Genomic DNA, 16,020 nt, shown 5'->3' with positions numbered 1-16,020 from the left:
AACTTCTGAACCCATTTACTGATTTTAACCAAATTTGGAACACACATTCTTTATCTTGAGGAGACGACGATAGGGGGGTTAGGCATGCTCTTTGGAAAAGGGGGAGGGTGTGGGGGTGGGGTATTGCTTAGTTATCGGTCAACTCAGTGTAAATTCTGAAACCCTTGGCCGATTTCAACCAAATTTAGAACACAAATTCTTTATCTTAAGGTGGGGACGGGTCGAGCATGCATTTTGGAAAAGGGGGAGGGTATGGGAGGAGGGGTATTGCTTAATTATCGATCTACGCAGTTTAAATTATGAACCCCTTGGCCGAATACGACCAAATTTGGAGCACAAATTCCTTATCTTAAAAAGGGGACGATAGGGGGTTAAGCATGCTCTTTGGAAAAGGGGGAGGGTGTGGGGGGGAGGGGTATTGCTTAGTTATCGATCAACGCAGTGTAAACTCGGAACCCCTTGGCCGATTTCAACCGAATTTGAAACACAAATTTTTTATCTTACAGAGGGAACGATAGGGGGGTTAAGCATGCTCTTTGGAAAAGGGGGAGGGTATGGGGGGAGGGGTATTGCTTAGTTATCGATCAACGCAGTGTAAACTCGGAACCCCTTGGCCGATTTCAACCGAATTTGAAACACAAATTTTTTATCTTACAGAGGGAACGATAGGGGGGTTAAGCGTGCTCTTTGGAAAAGGAGGAGGGTATGGGGGGAGGGGTATTGCTTAACTATTGATCAACGCAGTTTTAATTCTGAACCCCTTGGCCGATTTCGACCAAATTTGGAACACAATTTCCTTCTCTTAAGAAGGGGACGATCGGGGGTTAAGCATGCTCTTTGGAAAAGGGAAGGGGTGTGGGAGAGGGGTATTTCTTAGTTATCGGTCAGCTCAGTGTAAATTCTGAACCCCTTGGCCGATTTCAACCGAATTTGAAACACAAATCCTTTATCTTGCAGAGGGAACGATAGGGAGGTTAGGTATGCTCTTTGAAAAAGGGGAGGGTATGGGGGGAGGGGTATTGCTTAATTATCGGTAAACGTAGTGTAAACTCTGAACCCCTTGGCCGATTTCGACCAAATTTGGAACACAAATTCTTTATCTTAAGAAGGGGACGATAGGGGGTTAGGCATGCTCTTTGGAAAAGAGGGAGGGTGTGGGAGGAGGGGTGTTCTTTACAAAAGAGGGAGGGTATGGGGGGAGGGGTATTGTTTAGCAATCGATCAACTCAATGTAAATCCTGAGCCTCATGACCGATTTGAACCAAATTTGTATCAAATATTGTCTGTCCTAAGGAAGCGATTTTAGTGGATGTGGTTAAGTAATTTTAAAAAAAGGGGAGGGTGTGGGAGAGGGGGTATTGTTTAGTTATCGATCAATTCAGCATGACTTCTGAACCCATTTATCGATGTCCACCAAATTTGGAACCCATATTATCTGTCTAAGGAAGACTATATCAGACTGGGTATGAGTGCCATAGCTAAATGAGAGAGAGGGTATATTCATTAAACGAACAGTTTAGTATACCTTTTTATTGCATAGGTCAATTCAAACCAAACACATAAGCACGTAATCCCTACCCAAAGGAAACTATTATAGAGAGGCTAGAAGGGACTTTTGGAATGGGATGGGGGGTGGGGGGTATTGGGATTGGGTATTGTTGTTCATCGGAATAATTGTATGCCCAGTGAAAAGCAATGATTAATGTGTTTCCTTCTGAATGGTGGATGTGATTGCTTCTTCAAAAGTAGGCATTTGCCCGGAATAAGGCAATGGTGGGTGTGATCCCTTCTATAAAAATATGCGTTGCCCGAATATGGCATCGATGAATGTTTTTCCTTCTTTAGAAATAGACGTTTTCCCGGAATAAGACCTTTCAAACCCACGATCCCTTCTTCAAAATCAGTCAATGTTTCCAAAAGCCTTCTTTTAATCAAATGATAAAGTATGAATAAGTAAACACAACTACCCTGTTGATCAATTGGTTTTATCATTTTCCGATTGTAAAAGAAAACTGCAAACCAAACTGGCAATTCCGAGCAATGCCGGGTACACAAAGCTAGTGACGTAAATAAAAGTGTCATGATAAAAAACGTAAATAAAAGTGTTGTTGACCGATAACCTCAAAAGCGTTAAAAAAATTTACAAAAATAAAACCCAACAAAAACATCAGGAAAAATCACTACATTCAATCCAACAAACGCATCGTAAATTTCCACTTTTTCTGAAAACAAAACGCAAAGCCAAAACAGAATGCGGACGTCAACGATGAAGACCTGACAGCAATGGCACAAAAAAAACTGCATTCGTGCAAAATGCAACATGTTTCAACGCCGATGACGAAAAAAAAGAAGCAAAGGCAATCGCCCGCCATAAAGTAAAAACATACAAATTGAGAAAATCCGACAGCCGCTACTCGTAAAACCGCCAAACTAATGAATGGATGGCATCGGATCGCTTGCAGCGTCGTAAATCAATTTGCAATTCGCCCTCGCCCGACGTTCCCGGATTTGAGCACGCGAAAATTGGTCGATCTGGTTCATTCCGTTTTCTTGCTCGCTCACCTTCCCTCCAATTGTAACCTGTTGTAACATTTCTGCATTTGTTACAGTAGTGTAGTTACGAAGGAGGAAAAGGTAACCACTTTTTCCAAGTCCCTAACTTATCTGCACACGTCACAGATCCAAAAAAAAAACAAAATTTCCCTCGTTCAAGACTATCAGCAATCTGAATATAGGTTAGAAATACTAAAATTTTAAAAATTTTGTTCGTCATGTTCATAAATCATAAAATTGTTTATTTTTGTTTTTCATTATAAGTACTAACAACTTTGCTTAGAAAGTGTAATACGCCAATATGAAAACGTTGTCAGAAAAATTAAACCAAAATAAAATTTCGCATGTTTCGTTGCCCTTTTGAAACGAGTTGCTTCGAAGAAGCGAGCAATTCATAAATCGGAACCACGCGAGTCCCTCAACATTTTATGCGTACATAATTCAAAAGGATTTTCTCCGATAAATCGTGAGCGCATCTCGCGGGTTTTATGCATTTTATTTTTTTCTTGCATTCATTCTCTCTTGATTTGAAATGATTGCGCAACGCCTGCCGCCTCGCTTCTCCCCCACGAATGAAGATGACATGGGACCGTTAGTTATTTGTATGATTAACAGTGTCCAAATGAAGAGATTACATTTTGGCGTTTTTATTTTCGAGCATGTTTTATCGCTTTTATTCGAAATTATTCATTTCCGATGCACAGCAGTTCGGGAGGTGGAATTCCGGGCAGAAATTAGAAATTTTCCATAAACTATTAGGAAATTACCAATAAAGAAATCAGGGTATGAGCAATAAATAAATATGAAATTTCCACAAATAAAACAAAATTTCCATAAACAATTAAGAATTTTCCACAAAACAAAAATAAATAAGCACTTTTTAAAGCAAAAATAGCAATTATAAAAGAAGAATTTTCCATAAAGAAATGAAAATGTTCCACGAAAAAAATACAAAATTTCCATAAATAAATCAATATTAGCAATAAACAATTACAAAATTTTCCACAAAACAATTTTTTTTCCATAAAAAATTAAAAAATTTCCACAAAACTATCAATAAGAGCAATAAAAAATAAGAATATTTCCATAAAAAAAAATACAAGAAAGCAATAAAGCTGATAAAATTTTACATGAACTTTAAACGCTTTTAAAGAAGGGGTCATCTATGGAAAAAAAGCACAGTTTGATTGCTTTTCAATATTTAAAATTTATTTTTTTATGGAAAAATATATTTATTTTGTGGAAAATTTTGTAATTTTTTAGTGTTAATGTTGATTTATTTATGGAAATTTTGTATTTTAACGTGGAAAATTTTATTTTATTTTATGATTTTTTTTAATAATTGCAATTTTTGCTTTTAAAAGTGCTTAATTATTTTTGTTTTGTGGAAAATTCTCAATTGTTCATTGAAATTTAGTTTCATTTGTGGAAATTTTATAATTATTTGTTGCTCATACCCCGATTTCTTTATTGGCAATTTTCTAATTTTTTATGGGAATTTTCTAATTGTTTATATTTTAGGGGGAAGTATTTATTTTAGTCGAATTCCGTAGCAACATTCATTTTTCAATTATTCTTGACATTGGCATTGAGCAATTCGCACAAATTCGAAGGTGGTACAAGCCAAGACTATTGTACGAGAGTAGCATCATTTTCATCCGTCACCACATATAATGATTTGGGACTAATCACTACCTCTTAGATGGAAGCAATACACTCTCCAATAGTCGAGATTTGTCCTGGCCACGTCCTTGCGAATGCTGAGGAAGGGGAAGGATGGTAAGTTGGACACCTACTTAAGAAAGATGTAGAGCACTCTACAACCTCTCAAAGGTGCCACGGGACCATTTGGGACTGTGAGAAAGGTTATAATAGTAGGAATCGTTTGGGTAGAACGTGAATCACAGAAAAAACTAAGATAGAAATACAAAGTAGGAAATGGACGAGCCTGGAATTGAACCCACGACCTCCTGCTTATAAGACAGAAGCGGTAGCCACTAGACCACTGAGCTCGTCTTTTCATTTTTCAATTATTCTTCAGCAAAAAGTAAAACAGAAACTTTATTGACTTAACTAAAACAATTGTTCTCTGTTCTCCGGAGATTTAATGTAAGTTCATGTTGAAAATTTATTCCATCAGGCAAAAAGCGAACAACCCCCCTCCCCTCGCTTTTTACCCTTAGTAAACTCTGGTGGAACAATCGGGATAGGACTCCCGGAGTGTTCCCAATAATGCCAGCGTCATCGACTAAAGCGACAAGAATGCTGGACCAAATCCCGCAATTTGTTCTTGGGGACCTTCGTACTTAGGACGCCAACAAATTGTATTTTCTACGGAATTGAAAACCACGCAAAGAATTGCACAGTCCGGAAAGGACTATCCCCAAATTTGTGCGAGAAACAGGTGAGTCCAATACGTAGGCGAGAAACAATTTGTTACATTTTATGGCTGGGTAGATTGCTCCACGGCTTTGCAGTGTTGGATGCCATCCATTGATTTTCCCAGTCCTGGCTGATAACTTTTTTTGGTACACATTTAGTCATCAGCCATGACTGAATGAAACGCTGGCCTTGCTGTTCGAATCCAACCAGCAAACAAACCGTCACGTTATCCGGCACTCCACAGATCCAAGCAATAGTCGTAGACTGGTGCGACTTTTCAAGACTACTTTGATTCCAACGATATTTTGGCGAATCACTTTGAAGAGGATAGGATGTGACAACTGAATTGAGACTGCCTTGTTGTTTTTTAGTCGGTTGCTCTGACGAGGTGAAGCCAAAGTAATTTGGTACAAAATCTTCCAAATATCATGTTTCAAAACTTGATCTTTTTCTTTCCGTTCTATCCATTATTTATGTAAGAGAAGCGAAAGACTAACAGAGAGAAGTTTTCGCTATTGAAAATATGATTTTGAGATCCAAAATGACAGAAAGGTGAATCGTAATGCTTAAAATCAATAGTTTTTAACCTTTACAACTCTTGAGAATAATTTATATAGCGTTTGCAGTTCAATATAAATTTATTTTTACCAAAAAACTGGAACTCAAACATTTAGGTATTTTGCTTAATATCAACTTTTCAAACCTGCAACACGGCCAAACTAACAACATGCTGCCCTACGAAAAACGCACCGCCACCAATCGAAGTAATAGATTGTCATTTTCAACCAATCAGCAACCGGTACGAATGTGACAGCAAATTGGTACGATTTTTACTGACTACTTGGCCCAGAGATGCATCCTGAACAGAACATGAGCCAAGAGCGCGCCTTGGTGTTCTAAGTTTTGAACTCTGAACACAGTTCAGTGTGCACTGGGTTGGTACGCAAGCAAAACGATCATGGTAACTAAGATTCCTTAGATTTGGAACTATGCAGAAACATACGAGCATGCTTGATTTCTATTCGTTAGATGCCCACGTGTTCCATTGCTAGTCGAAAAATGAGTAGCATGCCGTCGCTTGAGTTTGTTTTCCTAGGATACAAGTTGCTAAGTTAGGTTGGTGCTCTTGAACAGTGTGCAGTGTTCAGAACTTTTTGAACACGAACACGCGTTCTCGTGTTCAGATGCATCTCTGCTTGGCACATCCTATCCAAGCTTTGAAGTGGCGCGAGTCGAATAGGACAAAAATCGGCTCATCCGCAGCTGTACCTAGTTGCAATGCAGCTATGAAAATGACTGCAGCCTCAGTACCCGTGTAGACGAAAATAGCTCAATAATACCAAATGTTGATTAGATAGCAAATTTTAATATGCACATGATTGGTATAAGAGATAAAAAATCATTCAACAATATCAATACTTTGCACTAAAATATCATGAAAAGATCAAGTTATGATATTTGTAAGAAGTGATGAATATCATGTGCCATTAGCTTGCATTTATCCATAGCATGTCTTGATATTAAATGTTATTCTGGGGTAATTTTTTGATATTGTTGTCTGCTCTTTTATCTCTTATATCAATCAAATCCGTATCATGTTTTGTTATTCTGTTCATCACTTCTGCCCGGGTAGATAACACGCAACATTGTGTAGACAGGTTGTTGGAGGTAAAATTTCTCCGGAGACCTCTATTTTAACTCCCATTCAGGTGAACGAATAATAGGTGTATCTGGATTTATATCCCGCATAGTCAGCACCAAGCATCCTAGCTACAGATCTTCGGAGGGCTTCCGAATTGCCCCCTCCTAAATCGACTTGAAATGTAGTCACTGAGTTTGGCTTTGGAAGAGTGCCATATCCTCGCTCCATGACAGTGAACTCTAGCCACTGCACTGGGAGGAACAGGCGCCGGTTATCATGCGTAGAATCCTGTCCCTTTGAGTAAGGAGGGGGACCCTGTATTCTCATAAGAATGCAGAAGGAAAGAAGACAGCCTCACATGGATGATGGCCACCTGCACACGATGGCAAAATGGCAAATTCGGCAGGTATTGAGGGGAGTAACTCAGAAGCAATAAGTACGATCTTGCCAAAAGTCGGAGCATTAACCACCATCAAATTTTGAAGGGCTGAGCAGTTAAGTTCCAGTTCATAGAGTAACTTCACTAAGTTGATCCGGCAACTGACTTTGATGGACCGGAAGTGGGGGAGGGACTTGAGTCCACGATCAATCGATACACCCATTGCCGTATTATGGAAAAGCGATGAATAAGCCATTTCCCAAAAACAGTGTTAACGAGTAGTACTCATCGAGCTCTTTAACAGAAAAATGGAAAACATGTATGCTATAATTTGGTGCATACGTCCTTTTTCAGATTACGACAGCCAAGGACTTTAAAGAATTTGCGATTGTGATCTTAGAGATACAGGTACAGAGTACAGGACCCTCGACTCTTCAGACACTCGACCTGGAACTTCTTTCTTTGGAATCGTAGTAAGGTATCTCTTCCGCGAATGCCCACATCATTCTTAGTTGATCAATGCCGGGAAGTTGGCTTTAGTTGAAAGATGCAGGTGCTTCAACATTGGATACCCCATATCAGGGGGACAAAAGCAGAGGTAGCTCTGCTGCCGACGATGGTTAATTGTTTCTGGTGGGTCCAGGAGGAATCCTCAAATTCTCCAGTGTAAGGCTTCTAGTAGTAACGGAACTCCTAAAGGAAGCCGAATATCCGTTAACTGAAACCAATGAAGCGAAGTACTCTCCTAAGGCAACGGAAACCACTGGTGGACTTTCAGGGCTATTCCCCTGAAGTTCAGATTGGGATGAGCTAAAGGAATCTATCTCCTTCCATTCCATTCTTCTTAACCTCCTATAGATAGCTCGGCATTCGTAATGCTTTATGCCTCTAGAGCACTTATCTTGGCCGAGTGTCCATGGGGAACTTTTCTTAACCTTCTTTCTGGCTACAACTACACGTCTAGTCTCCTCTGACCACCAGCGGAGGGCTTTACGTCCTGATCGGCAATTAGCTGAGGAATTGATGCGCGGGCAGCATCAAGGATAACCTTGGTGGGTTCCGGAGAAGCGGTAGGAGTTAGGATGCCAAATAAATGTGATAGAAAATGATCGAACGCCTCTTGGTCGGCGTCGGCGTTGTAATGTTCCAAGGTGGCCGTTAAACTCAGTTGACCTCATGTAGCCCAATTACTGCCGAGGAGCAACATGTTGGGAAGGTCGTTTTCCGAAAAATATATAAAGCTTTTTTAGTGGAATGTATTCAACCGTCTAAGACGAATTAAGTACGCTCCATTTAATTCCACTATTTAATTTTCGATATCTTTTCAGATACGTATTTCGACCACAACACTGAACACTCTCAACTGGATGGAGACACTGAAGACGACCACACAGCTTACTTAACACAGAGTACTTAATTCGTCTTAGACGGTTGAGGTCGTTTTCGTTGATACTCCAGTGTGAGCAGCCCTCGTCTTGCATCCACTTGAGGAAAGCCAGAAAGAACTAAGAACTTCGGAAATGTCTTCCAAAATTCATGCTGAAGTTTCAACAAGAATTCCCTCGACAAATTTTTGTCCGAGGGATGACGAAGTACCGCATAATAATTTATAAAACGAGAGATATTTTCCAGTTCACGTTTATTTGAAAACTAAATTCACATGATTCTGCGTGTTTTATGCTCTACCCTATTCTACATTTAAGAACCTTCCAGAATTCTACTCAATTCGTTAGCTATTGTATGCAAGTCAATACAAGTACTAAAAATATTGTGTAAAGTATAAGTTTGGCTGAATGTTCTGGATCTGTCAATAACAATCGTAGGTAAATAACAAATGATACTGTGTTGAAGATCTAAAATGATCGAAAGTAAGTAGTTTGAAACAGTTTGAACAAATCAGTTTTTCTAATATTATGTTTTCTTCTTTTTAGGGATATTTATTATGCTTCTATTGAGAGGCAAGGTATGATAAAGAAAGGTAAGTATTTCATGTAATTTTGGTGATGGCCTCAGCATGAGGCATGTCATCCATCGAGTCGTCGTGAATTAATCACCGCAGGAGGTGATTTGAATGGCCTCAATAAAACATCAGTATGAATTTCTCTGGGAATTTCTAAGCAAGTTCCTCAAAGAAATGTACATTTGGTTTTCATTTCTGGAATATCTCCAGGGGAATACCTCCGGCAATTGCCGCAAGAGTTTTTGCAAATAAGTTGCAGCTATTGGCGAAATTGCGCATGAATTTTTGAAGATATCCCCACAAAAAATCCCGAAGGAATTTCGGCAGGAATTTTCGTAGGAATTTATGCAGGAATTCGGCAGGAAGACGGCATAGATTGATGTTTTAATAACACTTTTCTTTTACTTGGCAGGCTCAGTCATGTATAATACTTTGCGGAGCCGCAATTCTTTAGTGTGATATTTTACATTTGATATCATGTTATTATTACCCTCTAAGGCCTCTCACGGTGTCATTCAGAATGGCTGTCTTGGAGCTCACCAACACAATCTTACAATTACCCATCTCCTCGCTCCGCTAAGCACCGAACAATTTATTTCGCGATACAAAATCCACTTCCGACTATTCTTCTACTGGATAGAGTGTCAGGACTAAGTTTGGATCTCAATCTACAAATACATGATCGAATCATGTAGGACCCATTTAGCGCTGATTCATCAAAAACAAAATAAAGTGAAAAAGTTTGCTCCTCTCAATGGGCACCGTTCGGTTGTGGGACCTTTACGTATCTTTTGAAAGATAACAGGAGCTGTCATTCTGACAACCGTCATTTGTTTATCATTATCAAACTAAAGACACTTAGAAGACTACTTAGAACTAAGGAAGTATTTTTTTTTCCTACTTCATTTTTTTTATTGATGATTTGCGAGGGAAGTCCGATTTTTAACTTTTTTTTTGGAAAAGATGTTTAATGTGTCATAAATTAAAGTGACTCGTAATGCTGGGTAGACACCTTAACGTGGTGTGTTACGGGGTAAGATCTACCACGGTTACATTGCCAGCTACAGGCGAATCCTGACCCAACGATTACCTTCCTAATTATCCAACTCCGTGGTACTTATGAGGGTGTCGCTAAGTCGGTGGCCTCTCGTTAAGTAAGTACTACATCAACACTTCCTACCTCTCCCTAGTTACGGTGAAGATGGGCGTGGCCAGGAGTAGTAATCCTCATGCTTTTGTTATTTTTGTTTAAGACTGGAATCAAGGACCACTCCCCTCCTTGATTTCTGATAGCATTCTAGATAAGGATCTCAAAAGTAAAACATGAGTATCACTAGTGTCCAATCTACGAATTACACCGTATCAATGTTAATGCTAATGCTAATGCATAAATTAAAGTGATTTAATTAAAAAAATAGTTTGCAATGCGTATTTATACAGTAAATTTCATCTGAGGTTCAATGACGATTTTTGGAACTAAGCGTTGACCGATTTGCTTGCAATAAGTTGCGTTCGGCGGGGAATCCAGTCCCATTATTTTCTACAGAAAATTGGTCGGATCGGACTACGGGATGAAAATGTATGGCACAAATGTTACTTTTTTATCGTGAACGAGAAAGACACTATTATCGCTTTTTTTACCGTGATGCATGTAAACGATTGTAATGAACGCAAATAAATTTTACAAGGAAAGTTAACGACTTCGCCCCATCCCAGAGGATCATCGTCTAGAAGGCAGGAGGGACTCCCAACGTATTGTTGAAAATTATAAATCATTTGCTTCTAATAATACTCCTTAACTCTGCTTAAACGCTATCGGATGTGTGTGGTGTTGACATTCTGTCACTTGTTGTTTGTTTATTACGCGCGTTGAAAATGGATTGGGGCATCATAAATAGCCGTTTTTGAATATCAAAATCATTGCGGCGTACTACAAAACTGAGGTTTTGGGGACGATTGATGCCTCCAGTTGCCTCCGGTGCTAAGACGGAGATGAGTCCTACGTGTTCCAATAGGGCCTTAACCCTTTGTAGACGGAAATTGCGATTTTAGCTTAATATGGGGACAATTTCATCGACTTTTTGGACAAAACATTGCGACCTCCCAGCTTCCCGGATTTGAACCCTCTTAACTTTTTTGTTTGGCCCTTTATTATGTTAAAGCTGTACGAATACAAGGTCAATAACTTGGACCAGTTCAAGACGTAATTCTCAAAATCTGGAACGAAATGCCCATGCAGATCGTGCGTGCCGCTTGCGATGGGTGTTAGAAACGTTTAAAGTTCGTGAAGAAGTACAAAATAGAGGTCATTCCAAAAGAAATGTTACAAACGTTCGTTATAAACAATACTTCCAATGAAATGCAACTGAGAAAAGAAATTAAAAAAAAAAGAAAAAACTAAATTTTTAAACATTTTATGAAAGTGTATTCGAACTTATTGAACACCCTGTATACCCTTCCAACCATCCAACTCCTTGACATTTATGAGGGCGTCGGTGGAGTCGCTGGCCTTTCGTTAAGTAGATGTCATATCATCGTTGCCTTCCCTTCCCTAGTAACGGGGAAGATGGGCGTGGCCAGCAATGGTAGCTGACATGCTTTATCTTTTCTTACCTCTAATTGGGTTGCTGTTCAATTCCAATCCATTTACCTAAGTGCAATTTTATAACTTTCTTACGTGATTGTTTTAAACGCCCTCCAGATGCACGAGAAAGGCATCAGCACTGCTAGATTGCTTCCCGGCTACTAGAATAAATCAGATTCCGTCAAGTTTCCACCGGTAGGCAGTGAATATTTATACAAATTTCATAAATATTATATCTATCACCAATGAAAAAAAATAATGCAACATTCCACCAGCGATTCCGACGGGAATATTCCAGGAATTTCGACGGGAATGTTCCAGGAGTTCCGACGAGAATGTTCCAGAGATTCCATCAGAAATCCTCCAGGAATTCCAACGTGAATGTTCCAGGGATGTAGAAGCAAACCGTCGAGAGACTCCGAATAATTCCTCCAGAGTTTCCGAAAAAAGTCCTCTAACGATTCTTCGATGGATTCCGAAGCAAATCATCGAAAGATTTCGAAGCAAATCATGATTCCGAAGAATTTCATCCAGGAACTCCGAACTAAATCTTCGAGGAATTCCGAAGCAAATAGTCGATGTATTCCGAAGCGAATCGTCAAATGATTCCAATCGTCAAGAAATTCTGAAACAAATCATTGAGAGATTCCGAGGCAAAACGTCGAGAGACTTCGAATTAAATCTTCAAGGAATTTCAAGCGAATCGTCGAAGGATTCTGAAACAAATCGTCCAGGAATTTTCGAAGCAAATCTCCGAACGATTCAGAAACAAATTGTCGAGCAATTCCAGAGGAGTTCTGAAGTAAATTAACGAGATTCTAATGCAAATCCTCCACAGATTCTCAAGGGCATCCCTCAACGATACCGAAAGAAATTCAGTGTGGATTCTTCTGGATTCCGGGTGGAATACTTCGATGATTCTGAAAGGAATTCTTTAGAGATTCCAATGATAATTCTTTTCGGATTCTGATGAGAATCCTTCTCGGTTGCTGATGGGAATCTTTCTCAGAAATTAGGAACAAGCTTATTTGTCTTCCACTTATTTCATTATGATAGCCCCCTTTTTTACCCCAATGAAAAAAAATAGTATATAATATGTATATCAAATTTCATCACTTTATGCCATAGTCAAACTGTATTGAGCAATCCTACTTTTAGCTCCGACTGAAATCTTTTAAATTCATACAATGTTTATGGTTAACAAAACGGGGTAGTTTTTGGTAGTAAGATAAGGGGGGAGGGAGTGATGCAATAGCCAAATTTTACGTTACGTGATTGGTGGACTTTCTTTAAGGTGAATTCCTTCGTTTAAGCTACGCAAAAATTGATACCTTTTTACCTCTGTAGTTTTTTGAATATAAAAAAAACAATGGTTTTTCACATGAAGGTACACATTTCTAGGACCCCCTCCCCCTTTATGAGTTACGTAATCTTTAAACATTCCCTAATATATGTTCATTAAACATCAATTAAATGTTATTGACTCTTATTTGTGTTAATATATACTTATAGCACATGATTGGATAAATGCGTACTCTTACCCCACCCGATGCGCACTCTTACCCCACCGGTGGGGTAAGAGTGCGTTTTTCACTTGTCTTACAATAATGGTTCTACTAAAACGAATATCAATAATTTCAATATTTTTTCCGCTGGGTAACATAAAGGAAGAGTATACGAATCATCGACATTGATTTGATATGCAGAAGCTTGCTTCATAAGGGCCACATGATCGATTGAAAACTAAGTGCGTACTCTTGCCCCACTCTACTCTACTCATTTTATGCAAAAAATTTCGAAAAATTATATGATCGTAACGGGGCTCTCACCCAGAACATCGCGTTGCAATTACTCTAACCACACCAGCACATCAACTGAACCTAATAAAAATTTGTTTGTTCCATAAAGCCTACCCAGTAAAGTAGAATTCCCAACAAAAAAATCACTAGGGCAAACATTGAGGATGATTTTTCTTAATACATTATTGCACAAATTCCACTAATCACATGAATTTTCGGATGAACTTTTGTCAGAAGAGTATAGTAATTTACGCAAAAAATCACGGAAGGAGTTTACACTGTGGTTATTGCCGAAATTTTGATAAGAAATAAAGAAATTTCCGTCGAAATTCCTTAAACAATATTCAAAAAAAACTCACGGAGGAATTCAGAAAGACTTCATGGAGAAAACAACTCCCGGTATAATAAACATAGTCAATAAACAAACCGAGAAAAAAAAACAAAAGAATACGAAGACATATTTTCACAGGTTGGTTCTGGGATGAAATTTCACACAATTCCTGGACAAATTAACGCGTGAATTCGCGAAATTTAAAAAGCAGAAATTCCTGAAAGAATCTACAGAATTATTTTTGGAGGATTTAGCAGTGAGTCCCAGAGGTATGCCCACAGGAAATCATGGATGAATATTGATAAGAATTCGTGGAGAGCTTCCCGTAGCTTCCCAGAGAATTTTGTGGAGAAACTTGAGAAAAAGTTTAAGCAGATGATCTATGAAAGAAAATTCTTCTATATTTTTCTTATTCTTTTATATTCTGTATTACTATGTTTTCTATGTTCAATTATTTTAACGGGATATCACATAGCAGATCAAAAGTTTAGATCTTAACGATCGTATTATCGTAAAAAATACCAACAATCAGATGATTGTTTAGCTTTGGACAGTTTATTAAATGCTGAGGACGTTGTTTGGCATTTCATAACTGAGGGGATAATGTAGTCAAGACTTGTGGATCCCTTAATAGGTTTCATCCCGAAAACTAATTTAGAACCCAAATTTGTGCATCATGAACCATAATACAACGAAGGAACGCTCAATTAGTCGCTGTCAACATCGAACGGAAATAAATAAATAATTCTCTTTCCGCGGGATTGCAACGAATACGAATAATTTATCAGCTGTTATTTCATTTCAATCGGCGAGTACACCGACATGTTTGCGATTCAGTTTGTGTTGTTCTCTGTATTTCTGGTAAAAGTCATCTGCTGGTGTGTGAGATTTCATTGTTTGCGAGTTGTCACTGCTTGCGTTTACACTGTTTCTCTCTCATTCTCTCTCACTCTCATCGGATTTTTTTTGTTTGTTACTCTTTGTTTGAAGTTTGAATGAAAATGAGTGCGATAAAAGTATAGATTCTACTGTATTTTTTATTCGTTCGAAGGAAAGTATTATCAAGAATAGAAGTGATAAGATGTCAGTTACTAGTATTTTTTTTCTCGTTGCGCAAAAGGGAGAACAAAATTAACAAACTTTCCACTTTGTAGAAGTGTGAGTTAGAAACCAAAACAAAAATAGTTAAGGTAAAGAGAGGTAAGAGGTATTCTTTGCTATTTTCTTTTTCTCGGAGGACAATGTAGTTTTTCTTAAGAGGAAAAAAACGTAAATCCTTACCCAATGTGTAGTCCCAACTGGAGTCCGTGTCGTTTTTGTAAACATTGAGTTTTTCTGGCTGTTGATTGTAGAGGTGGTGCGGTGATGACAGGTTGTTGTTGTAGTTGTAGTTGGCGGAATTGATTTTGGTTGATGTTGTTCGCGAGAGAGAGGCACGAATTAGAGCGTGAGATTTTTTTCATGGCATGTTGTTGATGATGTGGTAGTTGGAGCGTGGTGTTGTAATTTTTTTTGTTAGAATTTTGATTATTTTTTGAAGGGCGGAGGAAATATGGAAGAAAAAAAAGAATAGAAAGACGTACGAAACAATGGAAAATTAAGTATGATTGTATTGTATTCATATGTTACTGTAAATTGAATGGGATTTAAAAGGTAGGTCAATTGCTTTTCTAATAACATTTTCTTCGACTAGGAACTCATGGAACTATGCATCAATGAACGTAAAAAATCAATCCTTAAAATGCATTCAATTAAGGAAAAAATCCTATTAGAAAAACAAAACCGTTTCAAGTTTATTATTATGCTTATTTTCTGTAAAAATGCGTGAGTTTGTGAAACGGGAAGAGAACTGAATTGGAGAGAAAAACAATGTCAGCAACCCGATAACAGTGGTGGATCGTTCCCACGCTTCCATTTTTTCCGGTTTGATGAATTTTAAATTTATTAAAAAAATATCCAACTTTATGCATTTTATAGCTGCAGAAAAAGCGGAAGCGGAAAACGATCCCCACTGCGCGGGTAAAGGAGTACGAGCTTACCTTGGCATAGTCGATCTTCAGTGTGCAGCAACCGGAATAGATATCACAGCCATTCAGGGCTTCGCGGGCTCGGGTTGCGGATTCAATGCTGTCGAACGTGCACCGGCGAATGGCGGAGGTTTTGGAGTTAAGGAAAACTAAGTTTTGAACTGTTGTTGGAATAGAAATAATCTATAAATGTTGTAGGGAAGAAAAGATAAATCGAATTGATTGTCAACACTGTGTTACAGAGTGCGTCGAGACTTGTTTTAAGGCGGACACAAAGAATTTGCCGAGACAACAGTTTTACGTGGTCCTATCAGGATTGGATTAAAATGAAATTTTGGCGACAATTTTTGTGTGCCTCATCCC

The 16,020-nt window shown here is 38.5% G+C and overlaps 1 protein-coding gene across 16 annotated transcripts in view; it reads right to left on the bottom strand.

The window, feature by feature from the left end:
* Window positions 1-16,020, bottom strand: part of LOC134223481 (heterogeneous nuclear ribonucleoprotein L) — an 896,804-nt gene that overhangs the window by 231,821 nt on the left and 648,963 nt on the right. For all 16 annotated transcript variants that reach the window (XM_062702630.1, XM_062702628.1, XM_062702627.1 and 13 more), the window contains 2 exons: window positions 15,670-15,766; window positions 14,912-14,969 (listed from right to left, as the gene is read on the bottom strand). In XM_062702630.1, coding sequence (XP_062558614.1) covers window positions 14,912-14,969; window positions 15,670-15,766 — 155 coding nt within the window. The remainder of the gene's footprint in view (window positions 1-14,911; window positions 14,970-15,669; window positions 15,767-16,020) is intronic.

This window comes from Armigeres subalbatus, chromosome 3, assembly GCF_024139115.2.
Source record: "Armigeres subalbatus isolate Guangzhou_Male chromosome 3, GZ_Asu_2, whole genome shotgun sequence".
Taxonomy (NCBI): Eukaryota; Metazoa; Arthropoda; class Insecta; order Diptera; family Culicidae; genus Armigeres; species Armigeres subalbatus.
This window is presented reverse-complemented; position numbering and strand designations above follow the sequence as displayed.